The 25679-nt window shown below is 43.2% G+C and overlaps 1 protein-coding gene across 7 annotated transcripts in view; it reads left to right on the forward strand.

Moving 5' to 3' along the window:
• The window catches only part of BCAS1 (brain enriched myelin associated protein 1), a 98959-nt gene that overhangs the window by 30940 nt on the left and 42340 nt on the right, over nucleotides 1-25679 (forward strand). For all 7 annotated transcript variants that reach the window (XM_055343029.1, XM_055343049.1, XM_055343059.1 and 4 more), the window contains exons 4-5: nucleotides 4113-4684; nucleotides 25252-25410. In XM_055343029.1, the coding sequence (XP_055199004.1) occupies nucleotides 4113-4684; nucleotides 25252-25410 (731 nt within the window). The remainder of the gene's footprint in view (nucleotides 1-4112; nucleotides 4685-25251; nucleotides 25411-25679) is intronic.

Genomic DNA, 25679 nt, shown 5'->3' on the forward strand with positions numbered 1-25679 from the left:
AGACCTTCATTATCATGGGATGTCCCATCTAGGAAGTCCTAGTTCTTACCAGTTAAAAATACTTTCCTGGGGTACTTGGGTGGCTCAGTGGTTGAGCATCTGCCTTTGGCTCAGGTAGTGATCTCTGGGTACGGGGATCGAGTCCCACATTAGACTCCCCACAGGGAGCCTGCTTCTCCCTCTGCCTATGTCTCTGCCCCCTCTCTGTGTCTCTTCGTCTCTCATGAATAAATAAAATAAAGATCTTTTAAAAATACTTTCCCCATTCTTTAATATCAAGAGCTATGGTTTGCATCTGCTATAATTTCTAAATGCATTGAGGACTACTCTAGCTACTTGGATGAAAGAAATCTATCCTTTAATAAAGCAATATATTGACATTTTTAAAAAGTCTATCCAGGGACTGCATCAAATTAAAAAGCTTCTGCACAGCAAAGGAAGCCATCAACACAATGAAAAAAATGAAAAACCAACCCACTGAATAGGAGAAAATATTTGTAAATCATTTATTGAATAAGGAGTTAACACCTAAAATGTATAAAGAATTCAACAGCAAAAAAAAAAAAAAAAAAAAAAGATCTGATTTAAAAATGGACAGAGAATCTAAATAGACGTTTTCCAAGGAAGACATACAGATTGGCCAAGAGATACATGAAAAAGTGTTCAACAACACTGATTATTAGGGCAATACAAATAAAAACTACACCAAGATATCACTTCCCACCTGTCAGAATGGCTGCTACTATAAAAAAAAAAAAAAAACCAACCCAAGAAATAACAAGTGTTGGTGAGAATATGGAAAAGGGGGAAATCTTGTACACTGTTGGGGGGAATGTACATTGGTGTAGGCACCATGGAAAACAGAATAATGTTTCCTTGAAAAATTAAAAATAGAACTACCATGTGATCCAGCAACTCCACTTCTGGGTATCTATCCAAGGGAAAGGAAAACACTAATTCAGAAAGATATCTGCACCCCTGGGTTCACTGCAACATTGTTTACAACAGCTAAGATATGGAAACAACCTAAGAGTCTATCAATCCATCAATAGATGAATGGGTAGCTGGGTGACGGGCGCTTGAGGAGGGCACTTGATGGAATGAGCACTGGGTGTTATACTGTGTGTTGGCAAATTGAATTTAACTTAAAAAAATAGATGAATGGGTAAAGACGCGGTGTTCATGTGTATATGTGGACTACTACTTGGCCATAAAAAAGAAGAAAATCTTGCCATTTGCAAAAATGTAACTGGACGTCGAAGACATTATGCTGAGTGAAATAAGCCAGACAGAGAGAGACAAATGCCATACGACTTCACATATACGCGGAACGTAAAAAAGAAACAAATGAACAAAACAAGACGTGTAGATACAGAGAACGGAGTGGAGGTTATTGGAGTATCAGAGGGGTCAAGAGGCTGGAGGGTGGGTGAATTGGGTGGAGGGGCCCAATCGCATGGTGAGCATCTGCCTTTGGCTCAGGTAGATGAGCCACACTTACCGTGGTGATCGCTTCGTAGTGTAGACCAATATCGAATTATTATGATGTCATACGCCTGAAACTCATATTACGATATGTGCCTTTTTTTACCTTTTTAAAAAGTCTGTCCTTGGGAAGGTTTTTGTTTTGTTTTGTTTTGTTTTCCCAAAGACTTTCTGAGTGTAACACTCTTAACCACTAGCTCTTTCGGTTCCCGGCTGGAGAGCAAGGAAGAGCGGAGAAAGGGAAAGAGATTGGCTGATGCTCTCGGCATTTTGCAAAGCCCTTCCTTGTTTTCAATCTCAGTCTCTGCCTTTTTGTCAACTGTTTCCTCTTCTCCTGGCATGGACGGTCCCCACGATTCATTTATATTCACTGTGATGCTTCAGCTGCCTGACTGGCTTACTTGGCACCCTGACACATCCATCTATCACTTCCTTATTCCCACTCTCCCTCCCACCTTCTCTCCCTCTGTACAATGTTTGCCACGATTATGAATTCCTAGAGCACAGGGGGAAAGGGTGAAGAGGAGCTAGAGGGCATACCCGGTGCTGCAGGGTGACTTCTTTAAGATCTGAGATTGTGAGGAGCCCCGAGTGCTTGTCACTGGCCTCTGTGCCGTCTCTTCTGTGCTCCTCAGAGATGACCATGCCACTTAGGGATCCAGCTCTCCCCTTCTCTCTCTCCTTTCTCTTTGCCCCTGACACTAGACACTAGACACACAGTTTGGCAAAAACAATTGCTAATAAAAGTGTGTGTGTGTGTGTGTGTGTGTATGTGTTTCTCACACATATTAACAAGCAATATGAGCAGAACAAAAGATTCTCCTCTTTCTCTTTTTGTCCTTCTTTCTGCCTTCCTGCAAATGTATTTTTTAAATGACTGGCTACAGGGCACCTGGGGGGCTCAGTTGGTTAAAAGTCTGCCTTCAGCTCAGGCCATGATCCCGGGGTCCTGGGATCGAGCCCCGCATTGGGCTCCCTGCTCAGGGGGGTCTGCTTCTCCTTCTCCCTCTGCTGCTCCCCACCTCTTATTCTCTCTCTCTCTCTCTCTCTCTCTCTCTCTCTCTCCCTCAAATAAATAAATAAAATATTTAAACAAAGAAAAAATAATAATAAAAATAAAATAAAAATAAAAATAAACAAAAGTGCCCGGCTACCGATGTATAAAATAAAACACCACGCTGGCAAAGGTGTGGGAGAGTCCGGAAGATAATCACAGCGTCCAGCAACTATTAAGCAGCTACTACAGAAAAGGCAGCGCAAGAGAGTCTTTGCCTCTGTTTTCTCCCTTAAACATCACAGCAAAGCTGCAAGGGAGCTATTAGCGTTCCCACTTTACGGGCGAGGAAGTTCAAAGATTGTTTTGTGACTGTGACTTGACCAAGGTCACACAGTTTATCAGCAGAGAATCCTGATCCTTAACTTTGGTCCCGAAAGTCTAGCTTCCTTCCTGAACATTGCACTGCTTTATAAAAGGCCCCTCGGAAAGAAAGCAGTTCAGTGAGACCCACGCAGAGGTCAAGGCAGAAACAGCTGGACCCTGGAAGCAGTGCTCAGTCCCCGGAGGAGGACACAGAGCCCGCATCCACGCGGCCCTGGACAGCTAACCCTATGCAGCCCGAGGTCTAGGTTGCCTTCCCACGTGGATGCTTGCTCTTCCAGCCTTCAGAGTGGAACCCCACTGAGTGCTACCTTTTAAAATCTTCCATGAGCCTGTGCTGACACAGGCCTGATGGTAAAGACAGAGCACAAACTTCGGAGTCAGGTTTCTGTCCCAAACCAGGCCCTGCTGCTCCACTGGGCAGCCCCGGGGGAGGCAAACCACCTCTGTGGTGGCCTGTTTCCTCCCTTGACAATAATGCTAGCGGCTAACATGCATCACACACCATTCTGTCTGCTTTAAACATGTTAACTCATGTAATCTTGGTTGAAAAATTATGAGGCAGTTTCTACCATTTGCCTCCTATTACCAGAAAATTGAAGCACAGAGCGGTTATTGAACTGAGATTCAAATAGACAGTGTAGCTCAGTGGTTCTCAAACGTGAGTGGTTTTTAACCACCCCCACCCCCACCCCACCCTGGGGGACATATGGCAAATGTCTGGAGGCATTTGGGATTGTCATAACTGGGGTGCGGTACTGGCATCTACGGGGTGGAGGCCCAGGATGCTGCTAACCACCCTACAGTGCACATGGGGAACCCCCATAGCAAAGAATCAGCCGGCCCCAAAAGTTGGTAGTCCCGAGGCCCAAGCTCCAGAGGCCAAGCTCCTAATCTCTGCGCAGCCACCCAGATGAAATCATGACAAAATGCATCTCACGGGGTCCCTCTGAAGCTGCAACCGGATAAAGAACACGAGTGTCACTAGTACGGTGCCTGGTGTGCGCTTTCCGCCAACTGGCTCTCCTCCTCCCTGACCCCCCCCCACCACCACGCCATTCCTCTCTCTCTCCCCTGAAGAGCAGGGTCAGAGGAGTTCTAGATAAACCAGGTTCTGCTCTGCAGAGGGGCCGAACAGCAACAGAGCCCCAGCTTCACGGCCTCTGTGTATAAAAGGTCTGGAGTCCATTATCAATCCTTGGATTTCCTCGCCGGGTTGAATAACCGCTGTTTATGTTTGTGTTTACAGTCGATTTGGGAATAAGTGTCAAGGAGGATAATGTGGCCACTTCTTCCCCCAAGACAATGGAGATAAGCGCTGTTGCAGATGCCAACGGAAAGAATCTTGGGAAAGAGGCCAAACCCGAGGCACCAGCTGCTAAATCTCGTTTTTTCTTGACACTCTCGCGGCCTGTACCAGGACGTACTGGAGACCAAGCCACGGATTCATCCACTGGAGCAGTGAAGCTTGATGTCAGCTCCAATAAAGCTCTAGGGAACAAAGAACCAACTGAGAGCATGGCACTTACGGTGGCAGCTGCACCGGGCCATGACCCAGATAAAACCCCAGGGCAGAGCCCCGCCAGGGACCAAGGCTCCTCTGCCACTTGGGGACCGGCGCCTGTCTCACCTGAGTCAGGAGGGGCAGCCCCCTCCAAGCCTAAGGACTCCAGCTTTTTGGACAAACTCTTCAAACTGGACAAGGGACGGGAAAAGGCACCAGTCGACAGCCAACAGGAAGCCAAGAGCAGCGAGCGTCGAGACCAGGCCGAGGAAATTTCCGGATTGTCCAGGCCGTCCGACGATGTCCCTGCAGAGAGGGTAAGTGCTGCACAAGAGCCACCCATTTTGTGAACACCGGCTCAGGGTTGGGGGGGGGAGCTCCGGTGGGGTAAGATGATGGCGCATGTATGGCTCTGCAGTCACCAAGGGGCCCTGACAAGGTATCGAGCCGTCGACCCCTCTAGAACAGATAGCACGTTGCAGTGTCCCCCATGTTTCTGGGGGCAGAAACATCTGTTCGAAGAGCAGGAACAGCTGTGACATCTGTTTTCTGAAAAAGAAGGGAGGAGGTGAGGTACATACGGATGAATTCGTCCTTCCATTTATCAAAGGTAGAGGAAGACAGGTCGCATTTATGATCAATGGGGTCTGGAGGCAAAGGCATTAGCAGAATAAAAATGGTCCCTGAAAGACTCCACTAGCCTGCGTGGGCTCAGTAGGTTGTTTCCCGTTTCAGTATGTTTCTAGGCTTTTGTCGGAATACATTTAATTTCTTCCTTTTAATAGCCTGGATTGATCTTTAACTATCTTTTGCACCAAAGTGTGGGTTTAAATAAAGAGCTTTTTACAGCTCTGGGCAGACTCTTTTATATCCTAATTATTTCCCAACAAGCTGGGGTAATATCTTTGTAAAAACTAGGTATTTTTTAAGGAGGTATCCCGAATCGCTGCCTCTTTTTTCTTCCTGCACAAAGAAAGGGAATTTCTTTTGATCTTAAAAAAAAAAAGGAGGCGTTCGCTTTTTATCTTGAAAGGGTTTGTTTGTATTGGGGTCGAGAAAGGAACTCCTTGAATGAAGGAGGAAATAAAAGTTGATGCACTGTGTATCCAAGGTACTGGGTGTTTTTGTTTTGTTTTGTCAATGGAAGTGTAAATAACAGTATTTTTCAAAATTTGGGAGTCAAAAAAAAAAATTGGGGAGTGCAGTCAGTACCTCTAGTTGAGGTTAGAACCAGATAAAAATTCGATGGGCTCGGGGTTTCATCACAGGGTTCTGCATCATGGCTGTCGATGCATTTGTCTTAATAACAACTAACTGCATTGCCATGATGCCAACAACACATTTATTGAGCACTTACAGTATACCAGGCTCTGTTTTATTTTTTTATTTTTATTTTTTTATTTTTTTTAAAAGCTCTTTTTGTACCCACACCATCCTCAGGTCTTTTTTTTTTTTTTAATTTTTTATTTATTTATGATAGTCACACAGAGAGGGAGAGAGAGGCAGAGACACAGGCAGAGGGAGAAGCAGGCTCCATGCACTGGGAGCCGGACGTGGGATTCGATCCCGGGTCTCCAGGATCGCGCCCTGGGCCAAAGGCAGGCGCCAAACCGCTGCGCCACCCAGGGATCCCCCAGGCTCTGTTTTAAATGCCGTGCATATATTATTCTCCTTAAAGGAAATGATTAACATGTTAGTCTATGGTTTTAATGCACCCAGGATGGTGTCAAGAACTTTTATTTAAAAAATTTTGGTGATCATTTTATTTATTTATTCATGAGAGACACAGAGAGAGAGGCAGAGACACAGGCAGAGGGAGAAGCAGGCTCCATGCAGGGAGCCCGATGCGGAACTCTATCCCAGGACCCTGGGATCATGCCCCGAGCTGAAGGCAGGTGCTCAACCACTGAGCCACCCAGGCACCCCAAGAACTATATTTTAAATGTTAGGCACCAGTTAAGGATTCTGGAGGTTCAGGCTCTCATGATCAGTGTTCTTGCTCTTTCTATATATTTCTGTTCCAAGAACCAATTTTTAAGTTTTCTTTCAAAAGTTTACAAAATTGTCCTTCAAATGCCCCCTTCCCCAAATGCACCAGGTCAGGAGCCAACTGAATAGCTTTCTGGATAATTCTTTTTTTTTTTTTTAAGATTTTATTTATTTATTCATGAGAGACACAGAGAGAGCAAGAGGCAGAGACATAGGCAGAGGGAGAGGGAGAGGCAGGCTCCATGCAGGGAGCCTGATGTGGGACTCGATCCCAGGTCCTCATGATCTTGCCCTGGGCCAAAGGCAGGCATTAAATCACTGAGCCACCCAGGGATCCCCTTTCTGGATAATTCAAAGTAGATCTTCAAACGCATCCAGGCGTCACATCTTTACTGAGTGTGACACTGCCAGGTACAGGTGAGGCAAGGGTACAGTGGTGGCTGAGACAGAGCCCTGTCCTCAGGGACTTTGCAAGAGAAAAGGTACAAAACCGCTGCAATTCTTATGCAAGGCACCAAGTGCTCTCCTTGGAGAGGCTGAGTGTTGGAGAGGATGCTCAGACACAAAGAGAATTGGCCTCACTGGCTCAGAGAACATTCCATCAAATGTGTAAACCCAGAGCTGGAAAGTTACTTGTCTTGGGGCTAGAAACTGGTCATCAATATTCATGAGTATTTGAGAAACGATTTACTGCTCGACTCTGAGCAGAAACTCTTGAGTCCTCATTATTGGTCATGGCTCCTAAGGCCATTCTGAGGTTACGACTTTGTGAATCGTCACGTGTTTCATTCACTTGGGCATCCAAAGCTAACCCATTGCCCGAGTCAGGAAAGGATGGAGTTATTTATGGGAAAAGGATGAAGGACCAAGCTTTGCCCATCTTGGGACAGGTATCTAGTGACTTATCCAAATCCCCCACCTTATTTAAGAAAACCAGTTTAGCATCTGATACCTGACTCTCGAATGTTTTTAACCGTAAAACCGCAGTGCGATCAATCCACTCCTATTCTCAGAAAAGTACAGGAAAGTTTAGAGTTGTATTTTATCAACCCAGTTTTTATATTAAAGACTCTTGGGACCAGCATCTGAATTTGAGTGTAATGAGTTCCAAAATGAGATTTGATCCAGAAGATGGGGTCTTGTGTTGGGAACATGGCAGGTTATCTGATACCGTCAAGCCCGGGGTGATATTTTAAAGTTCTAGGGACCTCTCAGTAGACCTCAAGTTGTAACTTACCCTCCTTTTGGAAAAAGTGAGTTCGCTCCAAACCAATGAAGTTTGCATTTGTTTATGTTACACTTCAAATGTCCATGTTTTTATGGGTAATATCACCAGAATCTGAATATTGAGTACCCACTCTGCACTCTATGCATACGAAATGTGGAAAAACCAGGAGATAGCCATTTATTTCTCCTTTGGTCTGTGAACTTGTGGATAATTCAAATACATATATCTGCAAAGGTTTTAAACAAAAACAGCCTTCTGATTATTGAGGTTTCTCAGCTGATCCCTGGCTGCAGAGTCTGTACTGAGCAGGGGAGGGGGAGAAATCAATTGTTCTATGAGTGTAATGAGAGAATCCAGCCCTCAGAAAGTGACATGGATAAAACTTCTCAATCAATGGCTTTCTTGGTGGGAGTACTGCATCGTGCATAAACGGCCGTCAATGTATTGATTCAGAATTCTTAGCGTAGATTATGCATTGGGCTCAGCTGTCCCTCCCCTCCCACCACACAAACCTTCCCCCCCCACCCCCCCAGTTTCACTGCATGCTTCTTCCTGGATTGGAATTCCGACCGCAAACCTGCAGAGCTGTGAATTGGGAGAAAGATGCCACCATTTCATTCTGGGAGAAGCACACAAATCTTCTGTGTTTTCAGAACGACAATCTTATTTTTGTGCCTCATAAAACTACATTCAGAGCATAGCATAATTAAAACAAGGCCAGAATTCATGAACAAATGAAGCATTTACTACATAGGCCAAAGAAAAGATAAATTATATGCCTGAAAGGTTTCACTGAGCTGTGATTCACACAAACCAATGTGTTGGCAGGGATGAGATTTTTTTTTCTTCTAATTTTTCTAGCCCTTTAACAATTGAACCAGAGCTATAAGATACACATTTAAGAGATTCGTTGCACAAAAAAAAAAAAAAAAAAAAAAAGTCACATAATGAAAATTAGATCTTTATCAGTTAAAACAACAACAACAACAACAAACCCTACATGTCTGCGGTCAACCAGTAATTCCAGAAGTGTCTTTGAGTTGGGGGGTAGGGGGAGGGGCTTAACATGTTACCAAGCACAGATTCAGGAGATTTAAACAAGAATATGTATTTCTTTAAAAGTTCAGCTAAATTCTCCAATTGTTATTTAAACACCAACCTTGGCAAAGCATTTGAAAGGTAAATCCCGATCTAGTCCTTCAAAGGTCATATAATCTGGTAAGAGATGTAATTTTTTAAAGGGAAGTTGCCATAAGTGACCCGGTTCCTCAAATTCATTCAAGCTACAAATATTAAGAGAACTACTCAGTGTTTTTGCTTCCTCCTGTCTTTTTCGCTCTTGAACACACTCAATTCAGGCTTTTATCCAATACAAAAACTGTTCTTCTCAAAGTGGCCATGATGTGATTACGTCCCCTGGCCCTTACCAAGGCCACCAAACCCTATATGTCTCAGTCCTATCCCACTGGCCCTGCTGGTCACATCAGACACCCTTCCTCTCCTGGTTGCCAGGTCCTACACTTCCCTACACCCCACCCCTGCCTGAGATTCCTTAACCACCCTTGCTAGATCTTTCCTCTACACTTCAATTCTTAGACATCTTCTTTGACTGCGCTTACTTCCTTAGACACTCTTCTAGTCCCAAGAGTTTAAATATAACTATCTGCTGACAAGTCCCAAATTCATGTCTGTAGCCCAGACCCACCCCTGACGTCAAGCCTTAAGCATCCAGCTGCCTCTTGACATATGTACTCGAATTTCGACATCTCCATTCAAACGTTTACCCCACCTCAACATGTACAAAACTGAACTCCTCTCCCACACCTAACAGCAAGCAGCAGCATGCCTACCTGTGTCATCCACAGGCTTCCTCATCTCACTTGATGGCAACTCCACCTTGCCACTGCTATTTCATGGTAGAAATGGACTAAAAGAACCAAGATTTCCAGAAAACTACATGATGTAAAGTAGGGAATTAAAACAAAAGCTGTGGAGTCAGGTAGCTTAAAATTTCAACTCGGCCTCTGTCGCCTACTGGCTGTGTGACCTTGGACGAGTGACTAACCCCCACTGAGGCTTGGTTTCCTCATCTGTAAAATGTGGATATCAATAGTATCGAGCACATTTTCACAGTATTCACACTTGTGAAAATTAAAGGAGATAAGCCACGAAGAGGATTCAGCACAGAGACTTTGCATTTTGAGAAAAAAAAGAAAATTCAGCTATTATTAGAATCATGATTCCCCCAACCCCCCACCATTAATCAACATTTTCATCTTTTTACTCTTCCCTTCCAAAGTCCCCAACCAAAGGTCACCGAGATAGCACAGGTGAATCTAACTTGAAAGCTACATCGACAAAGACAGGAGTCCTCATTTGAGTTGAAAAAAAAAAAGGTGCAGGAGTTATGAAACTATTTGAGAAACAGAAGTTCAGTGCCCTTGCTTACAGGCTGTGGTTTCTTAGTCTTAGACATTCAAGGGTCTCTATCAGCTTTCCTCTGTTTCCAACTGTATTTTCCACTATTCCCTTAACTGTACCCAGTCAGAATGACCCACATACGATCTGTGCAGATGCCTCCTGCTTCCCCACATTTTCTCCTCCTGTATCTCTCTTTCTTTATCAAAAATTCACTTCAACACACACACACACACACACACACACACACACACACATTCACTTCACCTTCCAGTGCCAAGTTGTCCATGAGGCCAACCAGATGTCCCCTCTCCTGGGTGATTTCTGATGATGTAAATCTCCCAGTATATTTTTTTTATGATCTACGTTCAGTCAAATTCAATAATGAAATCCCTTTGAAGGGATCGTCTTATCGAAACATCAAAACTTAAGTGGGAATTCCTCTATCTTTACCATTTTACAGAGGAAGAAGTCCAGGCTTTAGGGAAACCAAGTCACTGACCCCAAGCTACATAGTTGAAGAGAATTGCCGGTCCCCCACGCCCATACTTTTGATGCTCAACATTACATTTTTACCAAATTGTTGAAATTTGTGCAATAGGGTTGTGACTAGACAAAACTGAATATTTGTTTGAGGAAATTTCTATTTTTTTTTTTACTGTTAGGACATGCAATATTGGAAATGATAAGTTAAAGTTAAAAAATTTAAAAATCACCTAATTCCAATGTTAGAGTACCAAGTGATTTTAAGCTGTGTTTTTATTTTGTTTTGTCTACCTTTTGGCCTCAAGGCCATAAAAGTCCAACAGGTAAAGAGAACTATCCACCCAAATGACTTTGTCAGTACAGAAGGAAAATCTGTCCTAAATTATGCAAATTATGGAGTAACCAAGGTTTTTAGCTATGGTACTATAATTTTTATAAATTATATGGACTTAGCCCTAAAAATCATTCGATATGAACTGTTTTCAACAGCAGAGGTGATGTGCAAGTGTTAGGAGCTCAAGTGCTCCTGATATAAGTTCAAATTCTAGCACTTATTAGCTATGTGGTAAAGTCAAATAATAATTGCCTCACTTTTTAATAATTCATCATTCACAGGCTGTGTAGTAAGCATTTTGCATATTTTATCTGCTTTGATTCTTATAACAACACAACAAGGTAGGTTTCTTTAATGCCACTTAACAGATGAGGAAGCTAGAGCTCAGAGAAGTTAAGTTACCTGCCCAAGACCACACAGCTAAATTAGGGGCAGAACCCTAATCCAGATCCATGTGGCACTCAGTCCTCTCAAAACCTTGTGTTTTGGGATCCCTGGGTGGCGCAGCGGTTTAGCGCCTGCCTTTGGCCCAGGGCGCGATCCTGGAGACCCGGGATCGAATCCCACGTCAGGCTCCCGGTGCATGGAGCCTGCTTCTCCCTCTGCCTGTGTCTCTGCCTCTCTCTCTCTATCTGTGTGATTGTCATAAATAAATAAAAATAAATAAAAAAAAAAAAAAAAAAAAAAAAAACCTTGTGTTTTCATCCAGAAAAGGAAAATTCACCCTGAGGTGATAAATTGTAAGGAGAGAGGATGATGCAGACTGTCAGCAGTAATGATGTTAAATGAAACGGTGTATTTTCTAAATTCTCAGGAAGTTAGGAATAAAAAATGACAAAGTAGATCCAACGGGCTTCCAGCATGATGGAGTTTGGGTAGTCTATCATTTAGGGTGCCTTTGGCTACAAGTAAAAAAAAATACAAAAAACCCACCCAGTCACTAGTGGCATAGCTAATGAGGATAATATATTATTTCTTGAGCATAAGAATTCTAGAGGTAGGGGGTTTACGTTCATTCATCTTTATAGACCCGGGGCGAGTCAGACTCCAGGCCCTGCCATGTATTATTGGCTTGGTTCACAGGTTTGGCCCCTGTGGTTTCCAGATGGCTGCCAGAGTTCCAAGCAGTATACTCACATGGTCATAGTGTCCTTTCAAAAGGAAGAGGAGTTTCCTAAGATTCACCCATTGTAAATTCAGTCACATATCTATGTCAAGGTACGAGGAGGGCTTGTCAAGTTGCTTCAGTTAGAGAACAGACTCCACCGGCGAAGATAATATGCCATGGATAGAAACCAGATATATTTTTTTCTATCCAAGTTTATATCAGGGAATCATCAAGTAAATGGAATTGTAGAGACTGCTCCCGCATCCCCTGCTCCCATGGTAATTTAGCTGAATTGACTCATTGCGCTTCTGTCTAATTGACTATGACCCACAGTAAGAAATAGATTTTACATCTTAACCTGATAGACATGCACATGAATGCAGCAAAGAATTCACAGAACAGTGCTATTTTTTTATTTTTATTTTTTTTAAGATTTTATTTATTTATTCATGAAGGACAGAGACAGAGAGAGAGGCAGAGACACAGGCAGGGGGAGAAGCAGGCTCCATGCAGGGAGCCCAACGCAGAACTCAATCTCAGGTCTCCAGGATCACGCCCTGGGCTGAAGGCAGTGCTAAATCACTGAGCCACCGGGGCTGCCCTAAAAAGATTTTATTTATTTATTTGACACAGAGAGAGAGACACACACACACACAAGCCTGGGAGCTGTGGAGGGAGAAGGAGAAGCAGGCTCCCCGCTGAGCAGGGAGCCCGATGTGAAGCTCGATCCCAGGACTTTGGGATCATGACCTGAGCTGAAGGTAGATGGTTAACAGACTGAGCCACCCTGGGCGCCCCAGAATAGTGCTATTTTTACACAGTAGTATTTTGTGTTCTTTTCTATTCTGTTTTTTTTTTAATTCGTTTTTTTAAAGATTTTATTTATTTATTCATGAGAGACACACAGATTGAGAGAGAGAGGCAGAGACACAGGCAGAGGGAGAAGCAGGCTCCATGCAGGGAGCCCGACTTGGGACTTGATCCCTGGTCTCCAGGATCACGCCCTGGGCCGAAGTTGGCACTAAACCACTGAGCCACCGGGCTGCCCTTCTATTCTGTTTTTGTTATTATTTTTTTTTTTTAAAGACTTTTTGTTTTAAGATTTTATTTATTTATTCATGAGAGACAGAGAGAGATAAAGAGAGGCAGAGACACAGGCAGAGGGAAAAGCAGGCTCCATGCAGGGAGCCAGATGTGGAACTCGATCCCGGGACCCCAGGATCAGGCCCTGGGCTGAAGGTGGCGCTAAACCACTGAGCCACCCGGGCTGCCCTTCTATTCTGTTTTTATTTTTATTTGTTTATTTTTTAAGATTTTTTTTAAAAGATTTTATTTATTTATTCTGTTTTTAATGCTGGTTTTGACCCACTAAGTTGTTTTCCAATCTACTAATGGTCACAACACGAAGTTTGATAAAATTGCTTCTGCCATCATCACCCTTCCCGTGTACGGAGACAGTGATGGTGAGGGATGTGACTGTGTCCGATGCAACTAGGTATTCTGAGTGCCTGGCACACAGCCTGGCGCATGTTGGCATGCAGTGATGTTTGTTAGATGAACCTGGCAGGAATAAAGACGGCACACGTCATGTTACCACTTTGCATGCGGATATGTCAACTCATATATCTGCATCATTTGTTTATTTTTTAGGAGATTTTATTTATTCAAGAGGGAGAGAGAGAGAGCACAGGGTGAGGAGCAGAGGGAGAGGGACAAGCAGACTTGTGCGGGGATCTATCTCCAGACCCTGAGATCATGACCTGAGCCGAAACCAAGAGTCAGATGTTTAACCAACTGAGTCACCCAGGTGCCCCTCCGTATTTTTAATTCAGTCTTTAACATGTTATGGTGTTAATCATCATGGTTGGCTACCAAGTGAATGGTGTTTTGCAATGAATATGCAAAATAAAATTTGAGTTAACTTTCCCTTTGGTGTTATCCAGTCTGATTCACTCCCTGCAAGGTTATAATAACAGCCCTAATTTATTGAGGTTATAATAACAGCCCTAATTTATTGAGGTTATAATAACAGCCCTAATTTATTGAGCCTTTACTAACTCAGAGAGAGGTGAAGTAACTTGCACAAGGTCCTAGGCTAGAAAGCAAGAGAGCTGGAATTTATCACTAGTGCCCACACGCTTAGTCCCTGTGCCCGGAAGTTCAAAAAAGACAGAATGTTTGGAACCTTTTGAAATATCTTAGATTTAAAAAAAAAAATTGAAGCTAATACTTTGGGAGGTTAGCTAATTCTGTGCAACATGGGTCCAGTGAGATCCATCTAGAAGCAGGGATCACCATTAAATAGTCTTAGAAAATATGACTTGCCTTCTCCTGGTTCCTGAAGATTCATAATGGACATCAGCCTCCTAAAGCCCTGAGAGGTCCCGCAGCAAGCAGACCTGCTTCGCTTTAACTGAGCATTTCTCAAACTTAATTACCCATAAAACTACTAGCGGTCTAACCGGTTGGACATAGCTTCTGAGGGACTGTTCTTGGAAATGCTGAGCTGGGCGTGTAGATCAACGTTGGAAAATGACCTCTTGCAAGATGCAGCAAACCACAGATAGATTTTATTTGAACTTCACAGTGTTTTAATAGTTTAAGTGACTGTTAATATTTTGAAATGGGCCAATGTGACAATACTTCAAAATTATGGCATTCGGTACAGGTCCAGGTTTCAGATATTTCTGGAGAGTGGGAAGTTTCATCCTACATTCCCAAACAGGATGTGAGTTGTGGCTGCCTCTGGGGATGGGGCATTCACTCTCCAGCTCATCCGGCCCACACGCCTCTCACATTCCCAACAGCGTGGGGTGGGAGTTGTCCTTCACTACAACACTTGCATTATTATTTTTTATTTTTATTATTTTTTTGTGGTAGGGTTCAGAGTAAAGTGAACCCTCTCCATCACACACCACGTTACTTCCTTCCTAGCACTTACCACAATTTGAAGCTACTTAGATGACCATCTGGTTAATATACTATAAATCCAGCCTGAGAGTCAATCTGTTGGCAGATGTTGAGCAATAAAGAAGAGGCTTGAATGCTCTCATTTATTCATTCAACAAACAACTGAGTACTTTCTTTGTGCCAGGAATGATTTTAGGGTGGCTAGAATGATGTACCTCATGAAAGCTTTCATTCCAATGAAGAGAGCAGCAGTAAATAAGAAAACAAACAAAAAGGGGCACCTGGACGGCTCAGTCGGTTAAGCATCTGACTCTTGGTTTCAGCTCAGGTCATGGTCTCAGGGTTCTGAGATCGAGCCCCACATTGGTGGGAGGGGGCAGGTGGCAAGGAGTCCGGTTGAGATTCTCCTTCTCCCTCCCCCTTTGCCCTCCATCCTCCTCCCTCTCTCCAAAATAAATAAATAAATAAATAAATAAATAAATAAATAAATAAATAAATAAAATCTTTAAAAAGGAAGAAAAAGGACATAAATAAATACATATGAAGGGCTGCGAATGAAATCTATAAATGAAATCAACAGCGTTTTGAGATAGGAAGCAGGGTGGAGAGGTAGCAGATAGTTAAATGGGTAGGGGACAGGGCCAAGGAGTTTGGTCCTATCTAAAAATTCAGGGAAAAGGATGGGACTTTTTTTTTTTTCTTTTTCTGCACAAAGCCAAACTATTCTTAGAAGGTCTGCAGCCCAATTTTGGCAGCATGCAAAACAGTTTTCTCATTCCTGAGTCGGTGTTTGTTAAACAGATGACAAACATATTCTAGGCTGTGGGTCACTAGCTTTTATATTTTGAAGTACTTAAAAAAAAAAACCCGGATATTTTCCTTCTAATAAATCTGAAATGCCATGATCACTCTGGATGGAGCTTGTACATGTTAGAACAGAAGAATCTTCCACAGATCCCTTGTGCCCGACAGAACCTGCCTTGGGAATCACTCTCCACCCACTCTTTGCCCACGGCAAATGTATTTTTCCATTTTATATCATGCAGAGTGGACCTCAAGAGGATGCCAACTCGTGTGTCCTTAGGCATATCCTCAAAGCAGTGACTGCTGCAAAACCAAACCAAACCAAACCAAAAATGAAGAAGCAAGAAAAAAAACATTTCGTTGCTTAATTCTCTATCCACATTTCACTGGCCGTTGGAAATTAAGTCAACAAATTCAACAAATCCACTTACCCCTCAAGTAGAGGAGTTCTGAGAGAGAAAATGGAAAGCCTTATTCATAGGAAGCAAGTGTGAATTGCTTTCTTTGATAGGTTTCTTTCCACCTTCCAACTCTGACCACAATGAACAACTGCTTTATTTAATCTTATAAATACAATAGCCCTGCATCAGTCAACACTGTGGATTAATGAGGCTCTACGTCATATAGGTGCTGTGTTCGGCTTTTGCTGCGAGATGAGTTCTTAATACCCCCAGGTTCGGTCTGCGGAGCATTAAAGCAGGTGGTGATCGTAAGATTTACAATAAGGAGCATCCTGCTGGATAGCTGGGCCAGCCTGGCCTGCTTCAATTAGGATAAGCAGATAAGATGAACAATATTGCCTCTCTTCTCCCCAAAAGAGGAGGGCAAACGAGTAAGTGGAATATTTTCAAGTCTGTGCCACGCAGCTTAGATCCCTCTCTTAGGAAACATGCCAGAAGACAAAGAAGAGATAGTTTTCACATTTCAATATTTTAATGTTCTTTGTATTGCCGTCTGAAGTCCTTGATAATTTCTTAATCAGCTCTGTGGATCACTGGGCAGCTTGTTCCAACCATGGCAATTTGGCAGTCTCAGACAGCGTGCTTTTTGAATGAGCAATTTGACACATAGGAATTTATTGAGAAAATGAGCAGAATTTTATCCACAAGGATTTTTTTTTTTTTTTTAAATTCCAGCAACGTCTGTCAGAGAAAACTTGGGAGGCGCCTGGGTGGCTCAGCCAGTTAAGCCTCTGCCTTCAGCCCAGGTCATGGTCCTGATATCGAGGCCCACCTTGGGCTCCCTGCTCAACGGGGAGCCTGCCTCTCCCTCTCCCTCTGCCTGTCGCTCCCTTTGCTTGGGCTCTCTCTCTCTGTCTAATAAATAAATAAAACCTTAAAAAAAAAAGTTGGGAAGATTAAAATGATCCAATAAAGGGAGCTGTTCCGATGATTCTGGGACACCCTTACCCTGGACATCCTAAGCCAGGATGACACAGAAATGGAATGAGTGACCTGTGAAAACGATGTTAAGTGAGAAGAGCAGGGTCCTAGAAGGAAGGATCCTTCCAGGGTAAAAATCATATCTGTCCACTTACCCACACGTATTCATCCTTTTGGAACCCAAAGGGAGGTGTGGAGTGAGAAATTACGCCTTGTTGACAGCAGTCGCTTTCAGGAATGGAATGACGGGTGCAGTGTACATTTTTCCTCTTCCCTCACCCAGATTTTCTCATTTTTATAAAAGGAGCAAACTCAAGGTGCTCCTGGCTGAGGAAATACTGCAATCCCGGTAATTCCCTGATCGTCCACAAAAGGGCGCTGTGGGGCTGGAGCCCCCTGAGTTGCAGGACAAACTGCAGCCAGGCTGCTAGAAACTACACTTCACACCAGAAGTCCTTTTTTGACAGTAATTCCGGAACCATGCAATTCGCAGCGAGGGTGGCAAGGCCTTGCTCAGAAATAACACTGACTTTTTAAATACCCTTAGAACTAGTGCGTAGTGGTTTCCAGCAGATGAGAAAGAGGAAGTTGGCTGTGGATGGCCAGTCTTCGGAGCCTTTCACGATTGGCCATTTCTTAGAAGCCCTGTTCTTTCCCCATTTTTGCTGTGGACTCAAACGATGTGAGTGCCTTTTTGTCAGCTGATGTGAATTTGGGTGGGAAGGGCGGGGGGGGGGCGGATAAAAATTAGCTACAATCATAAACTCTCCTTAGGTGGTTTTGAGCTGCATGGTAAAGCAAATATATATAAAATGTATGTTTATAAATATATTGTTTTTTTAAAGTTTTTATTTATTTATGCATGAGAGACACAGAGAGAGGCAGAGACACAGGCAGAGGGAGAAGCAGGCTCCATGCACGGAGCCTGATGCAGGATTCAATCTCATGTCCCTAGGATCACACACTGGGCCGAAGGCAGGTGCTAAACCCCTAAGCCACCCAGGGATCCCTGTCTATAAATATTTTATATATATATGTATATATATATGTTTTCCTCTTCCAAATTATATAATTCCAAAATTATAGACATATAATTTTGAAGTTCCACAAAGCATTTTTAGTAGACTTTGGTTTTGGAGTTCCTGCTTGTTTCTTTTTTTTTTTTTTTTAATTTTTATTTATTTATGATAGAGAGAGAGAGAGGCAGAGACACAGGCAGAGGGAGAAGCAGGCTCCATGCACCGGGAGCCCGATGTGGGATTCGATCCTGGGTCTCCAGGATCGCGCCCTGGGCCAAAGGCAGGCGCCAAACCGCTGTGCCACCCAGGGATCCCTCCTGCTTGTTTCTTAATCTGCTTTCCCTTCTGAGCAAACGGAGAGATAAATTCTATCTTCAAGAACTAACCAAATTCCATTTTTCACCCTCAATCTGACAATGGCTCCATGCAGGTGACGGTGCTCTCAGAGGAAGACAGTCTGGAGACCATTGTTGCACACGATGCCCTTTGTGCTGGGGGGGGCATCCAAGTGAGAGAGGAAACAGAGCTTTCCCTTTTATCCCAGGCAGCATGTGGCTCAAATTTCTAACACATGGAAAGGAATGGAGTAATGGGTTTCTGTACCATTCGGGGTCTTTCAGACAAATTTTCCTGTGTTAAACTGTACACTAGGCGCTGATCCTTGGTACAAGGATTCAAACTGAAACCAGGGGCACACCATCCGTGAAGAAACCTAGGTGGGGGAGACATTTATCACTAATAGGTCCAGACAAGGCTTTCATGGCCTTGACCATTCTGTCTTGTTTTCACTTTGACAGCGTAGACCTTGCTTAAAGGGGCTGAAATGCAGTTGACAATTCTCAGTCGAAAGAAGGTGCCAGAAGTCCCATATGGCTTTTATTATAAACACTCAAATTATGATAACGCGGCATTATTTTTCAACATGACAAATTGTGATCCCGTAACTAGTGTCGCTGCCTATTTGCCCTTTGGAGGCAACAGCAAGGGGGGAGAAATAGGCTTCTTCCACACAGATGAAAAACAAGCTGACACCACGAACACCTGTTTGTATAAAAGAAGTTTCCAGATATTTCCTGAGGAACGTTTGTGCTTCAGTGTAAAATTTCTGTTTGCTGAAAATGATCTGGAGGCCTGATGAGAATAGCAAAGACATACTCGTAGTTAGGAGCAAAGATCGTTCTACAAATAAGTCAATATGTAAGGCATCATCTTTCTGACTGTGTTTAGTTTCTCCCTCTGGGTGTTGTTTTTTTTTTTTTTAATTTGGAATCACTCACCTACATTTTGTTTTAATTTTGATTTTTATACATAATACCTGGCTCAAAATTAAAAAAAAAACAACCATGAAATGGTACATCTATCTACCAATGCCACCTCCAATAGATAATCACTGTTTGAATTTTTAAGTGTATCCTTCCGGGGTTTCTTAGCACATACATAAGCAAATACAAGCATACTTTTTCATTCCTTTTTCTTTTTTTTTACACAGAAGTTAATATAATACACACTCTGTTCTAGTCCATGCTTTTTTTCCAGTCAGCACGATTTTGATATCTGTACCGCTTTCTCGTTTCTAACACTTGTGTAGTATGCCAGGGTGTGGATGTGCCATGATCTAGTTCACCAAGACCCTAACAATGACATTGGGCTGGTTTCCCAACATTTGCTAGTGCCTCACTGCAATAAATAACTTCATGCATTTGTTTTTTCACACGTGTGTGAATTGGGGTTTAGAGTCAACTCTTAGAAGGGGAATTGCTAGATAAAAGAGTCTGTTCTTTTAAAAAAAATGTTGGTGGATAATGCCAAATTGCCCTCAATCAGGACCAAACTAATTTACATTCCAATCAGCAGTGAATAAGAGTATCTGCTTCCCAAACCAGCCTCCCAACGGAATGTTTCCAAACATTTGGATTTTTTTCCCCCTCTCAATCTTTCCTTTTATGGCATCTGGATTTTGAGTCACAGTTACAAACGTCTTCTCGATCCAAAATCATAGAATATAAATATTTTCCCCATGTTTTCTTCTAGTGTTTTTATCCATTTGGATTTTTTCTTTGCATAGGGTTGATTTAGGACATCAAGTTAATTTTTCTTTAGATGACCACCTTGCTGTCCCTGTGTCTTTTGTGAAACAGCTCTTCACTTCAGATAGGTCTGAGGTGTCATCTTTATTATACACTCAATTCCCCTATGTCTCTGGATAAAATGTGTTGCATAGCAGGGGGGGGGGGGGAGCAGTAGGGACAAGAGAAATTAAAATAGGAAAACTCTTGGCAGAAAGATGATATTTGATGAAACACCTGAAGAAGGGAGTCGGGGGAGGCAGGGCAACATGGACTGCACATGCTTTTTGCCTCTGAGATAATATGGGCCTGGAGTCAACATCCAGCTCTACTCTATGACCATACGCAAGTTATTTATCCTTTTCATGCTTCAATTTATTCATCAGTAAAAAGCAAAACAAAACAAAACCTGCATATAATACATATACTTCATGAAATCCTTGTGCAAATGAAATGAGGCCTTCTAAACTAGTTTAGCAGGGCCTAACACATCAAGGTTGGTCATTATTATTATTATTATTATAGACCCTTTTTTCTCCTCATTCTACATTCCTCAAAGAATTCATGGCTGCAAAATAATCCACCACATAGAATGTGTAAATATTTCTACGCATGTAGAAATATAGGCTAATGTACCTTTGAGGTTAATCTCACGTGTTAATGGCCCATGCTAATTTATTGGCCTTTCCAGAATTGTTGGATTTTTTTTTTATCAGTTCTTATTCTTACTCTTCTAGAACTACCCTAGAAAGCTTTTTAAGAAAACAAGTGTTGTTTTTTTTTAAGAAAACAAGTTTTTAAAGATTTTATTTATTTATTCATGAGAGACACACAGAGGCAGAGACATAGGCAGAGGGAGAAGCAGTCTCCATGCAGGAGCCCGATGCGGGACTCGATTCCGGGCCCCCCAGATCACACCCTGAGCTGAAGGCAGACGCTCAATCACTGAGCCACCCAGGTGCTCCTAGAAAATTTTTAATTTTGAAATTGTTGTAGATTCACATGCAGTTGTAAGAAATAATACAAAGAAATCCTTTTATCCAGGGTCCCTCAGTGGTAACATCTTGCAGAACTATGATACTATATCACAATCATGATACTGACATCGGTCAAGTCCCATGGAGAACAATTCCACCGGGACAAGGACACCTCATGATGCCCCCTTCTAGGCTCATCCACTTCCGTCCCACAATGACCCCTTTCCCAACTCCTGGCAACCACTCACCTGTTCTCCATTTCCATAGTTAGGTCATTTCAAAAATGGTATATAAATGGAGCCATACAGTATGTACACTCTTTGGCAGGTTTCTTTCTTTCAGCAGAATTTTCTGGACACTCATCAAGGTCATTGAGTCTATAAATCCATATTGTTCTTTGAGGTACCTGGGTGGCTCAGCTGTTGAGCATCTGCCTTTGGCTCAAGGCATGATCCCGGGGTCCTGGGATCGAGTCCCACATCAGGCTCCCTGCATGGAGCCTACTTCTCCCTCTGCCTGTGTCTCTGCCTCTCTCTGTGTGTCTCTCATGAAGAAATAAATAAAACCTTAAAAAAAAATACATATTGTTCCTTTCCTTCCTTTTTTATTGCTGAATACTATTCCGTGCTACGGAGAGACCTCATTTTGTTTAATCAATCCTCCGTTGAGACACATTCAGTTGTTTCCAGTTTGGGGCTATTACAAATGTAGTTGCTTATAAACTTTCATGGGTAGGTTTTTGTGTGAATATATGTCTTCATTTCACTGGTGAAAACAGCCCAGGAATGCAATTAATTGCTGGATTGTATTGCGGTTGTGTATTTAACTTTGTCAAGAAACTGGTAAATTCTTTTCCAGAGAGGCTGTACCATTTTATGTGCCCATCAGCAAGCAATGTGTGAGTGATCTCGTTTTTCTGTCTCCTTGGCAGCACTTTTTTTGGTCAGTGGCTCCTCTGTTTCCAAGTCTAGGATCGATGAAGCAAACAGACACCCCAGGGCACTCCCCACTGTGTGGTTCCTCCATTCCCTAGCCGGTCTGTCTTCTCCTCCTCACCTTGAAGAGAGAAACCTGGGATTTCCCATTGTGCTCACTGGGAGGATCAGGAAACGTTCATATTCTCTATCTTTCTGAAAGCAGAAGTCAGGTCCTCTTTAAAAGCCAGTAGAAGAAGAAAAACCATTTCAGGGAAAGGGCTCAAGTTCAAGCTTGAGGATCTCAAGGTGAAAGGCCACTGGGGAAGCTCTCACTGGGGAAGATCCCCAGGCCGACCAACCCCCTGCTTGCACTGAGCAGGGGGGGCTTATCCTCAGCTGCTGTCCAAGACTCGAGAGCCTGCTGCATCTGGGAAATCAGAGGGGCAGAGGTCAGCATCTTCAGGGATGTCAGGAGGAGATGCCAGGGCGTGGAGGAGAGGGTTGGAGGGCTCCTCCGTTCCTGGAGCCCTGTTGAACTGTTTCTCCTCCATTCAGAGTGCTTCACCCTGGGGAAAGAGGTACTAATGCTCATCCGCCGCCCTCAGGGGATAGCCGTAGTGGCAGGTTTTCCCTGATGGTCCCCTAAACCCATGGGGACCACCGAACCTCCCACCAATCCATTCCCCCTTCGATGGACTTCACTGTGTCCCATGGTATCTCCAGGAGGTTCGTAAGTGTTCCCTGGGTGTCAACCTTAGTGGAACTGAGAAACCTAACCCCGAACCTTCCCCAGTCCTGTTCCCTCCTCATCCTCTCCCCATTTTTCATGCTCTTGTCTCTGGCTAAATTTCACCCCACCCCACCACCACCACCTCCACTGGTCTACCTGGGACAGGCTCCATGGCCAAGGGCAACACTGCTTCACCCTCAGACCTTCGTCTCCCTCTTTTCCAGTTGTTCTCAGCCCGGAGGCACATGGCCATCCCCTGGGGTTCTGCAGACCTCCAGAAATCCCGTTTAATTGGTCTGAATAGGTTTGGGCATTGGCTTAAAAACTGCCCAGGTGGTTGGTTCTACTATGCAGCCTGACTAAGCGTCCGTGAGCCAGAGGGGCACACTTGCCTTTTAATCAGAGGACTGTCCTCTCTCTCAGCCTTTATCCACTACGAGACTGGCAGCAATAGGAAGACTGTGGAATCACTAACATTCGCTGAATGCTTAGCAGGTGCTACCCCTTGTCCTGGGTCCTTTAAGTGGACCATCCCATTTCCTGCCCCCATGACCCTAAGAGGCGGGTGCTTCACTATTCTCCTTTTATAGATGAGCACACACCGGTGCACAGATGTTAGAGAACATGCCCAGGACTGCACAGGTGTGGATGGAGGAGCAGGGAGTGGAGTCTGGGCCACCGGCTAACAGGAACCCGGGCTAACACTCTGTGGTCTCTCTGCAACCTGGGCCTAGTCCAAGTTCCCCCATAGTTAGTGAACAAAGATGAGGAAATGAGTGAATGGAAATCACTCTGTCCGAGGCCATACTGTAAGGCAGACCTAGTGGGGCGTTTCAAAGTTACATTTATTCCTTGTACCTCCTTCGTAATGGCTCATCTCCCAAAACACCTGTTTGATTATCTATGTAATAGTCTTTTTTTTTTTATCTCAAATTGTATTTCAAGTCTTCATTTTACTCAGTTACACCTAAGCAAAAATATCCATAAGTACCAAAGGCTCGATGCTAGGAATATTTTTCGACAGCACACTGAAACATTAACTTTGTGTGGGCGCGTGCACACGCACCACCTAAAACAAAATCATTGCACCTGTAGGTACACCTGCACTCATCTGCTATAAACAGAATTTTCAGCCATCCTTCTGCCTTCCACAATGTGGATCTGAATTATATCTTGAATTAAAAAAAGTTCAACTCATTCTAGAACCCGTTTTTTTTTTTTTTTAAGAGCATCTCTTCCAAAACAAAAACAGTTTTTGCCTAGAATGAACTAGAAATCCTAACAAGTTTGTTAAGGTCGTGGATTTTAGCTGCTTTTAGTTTTATGTAGTTCCAGATCTTTATTGAGGCATTTCTCAAGAAGCATCTCTCTGTTAAGAAACAGTGCTGGGGCTGAGGGAACCCTGTGGAATACATGTGTTATTATTACCTTTTCGAATATTCATCAAAATGTGTGTGGGGTTTTATTTTTATTTTTAGGGCCATTTCACAAAAGCCCCCAAAATAGCAGACTATTTTAATGCATAATCTTCTGGCCTGGCCTCTGGCGTTAGGCTAGTCTTGTGTACCAGACTTATATGCCAAGTGAGTGCCGAGGGGAACAGGTGTATAGAAACTCAGAGAAGGGAATGCATAGATGCTGTGGATTTCAAGACCCAGAAAGATGTCAGTGAAGAATTGATGGGTTTGAGGTAACCTGCCTTAGCCCAGGGTCATAGGCATAGAGATGGGGAAAGGAATACAGGTTTGGAATGCTTCCTGCCCTCCTGCGTGAGTTAGAGGAGAAAATCAGTCCCTGTATTACATTCCTTGCATCAATAAACTCCCAGATCCCCAAAACAGAGTCATTATTTTAAAACATCAGTACTTTTAGGGGCATCTGTGTGGCTCAGTCAGTTGAGCATCTGACCCTTGGTTTTGGCTCAAGTCATGATCTCAGTGTGGTGAGATCAAGTCCCACGTTGGGCTCCTCTCGCAGCGTGCAGTCTGCTTGAGATTCTCTCTCTCTCTCTCTTTCCCTTGGCACCTCCCCCTGCTCACGCTCTTTCTCTCTTTAAAATAGGTAAATAAATCTTTAAAAAAAATCAGTACTTTTGAAAAGTTGGTATGATTTGCACTGTGGGGCTCGTGGCAAGTCAAACAGAGTCTCTGGGGATAATGTACAGATCATTAGACTAGGTGGCCACAAAGTTGGGAAATATTGGCATCACACACAACCTCTTTGTAGAATTGGGAGAAAAGGGGTTTTGTTCAGGATGCAACGTGCACTGCTGTGTTTGTTACCCTCTGGCTCCAAACAATGTCCCTCCAACTAACTGCAAATGCTGAATATGTTAGAAAGCAGAGGAGGGGAAGGAAGAGTGAGTCTCATAAGCTCCTGATTGTTCTGCACACCCGTGGGCAGAAGAAGTATGGCTGGAATTAGGGGGTAAGGGAGAAAGGGGTGCGAAGCCAGAGTATCACTGTGAGACTCTGCATTCAACAAGTAGGCCACGGTGAAAACTGTTTTACACCTAGGACATAGCTGGCAGCAAGGGGAGAGAAGCACAGGAGATCCCCACCGTGAGTGGCTCTGTCCCCGGGAACCCAGAAGAACGGGATCCTGCAAAGGAGGACCTCCAGACAACAAACACAACCGAGAATAATAATTCCATCATGAGCTTCTTTAAAACTCTGGTGAGTGGTTGCCTCCCCTTCTTTCCTTATTCTATTGCTCAAAAGTTCTGTTAATTATATATATTATATAAAATTTTATATATATAAATTATATTATATACTTATATTATAATTATAAATATATTTTATATAAATATAATATATTTATATAAATTATACATATTATAAATTATAAATATAAAATATAATGCATATATAATTTATTATATATAATAATGGGTACAATATATGATATATAAATTACATTTATATATAATATAAATATATTA

Source organism: Nyctereutes procyonoides, unplaced genomic scaffold (genome assembly GCF_905146905.1).
Source record: "Nyctereutes procyonoides isolate TBG_1078 unplaced genomic scaffold, NYPRO_anot_genome, whole genome shotgun sequence".
NCBI classification, from domain to species: Eukaryota; Metazoa; Chordata; class Mammalia; order Carnivora; family Canidae; genus Nyctereutes; species Nyctereutes procyonoides.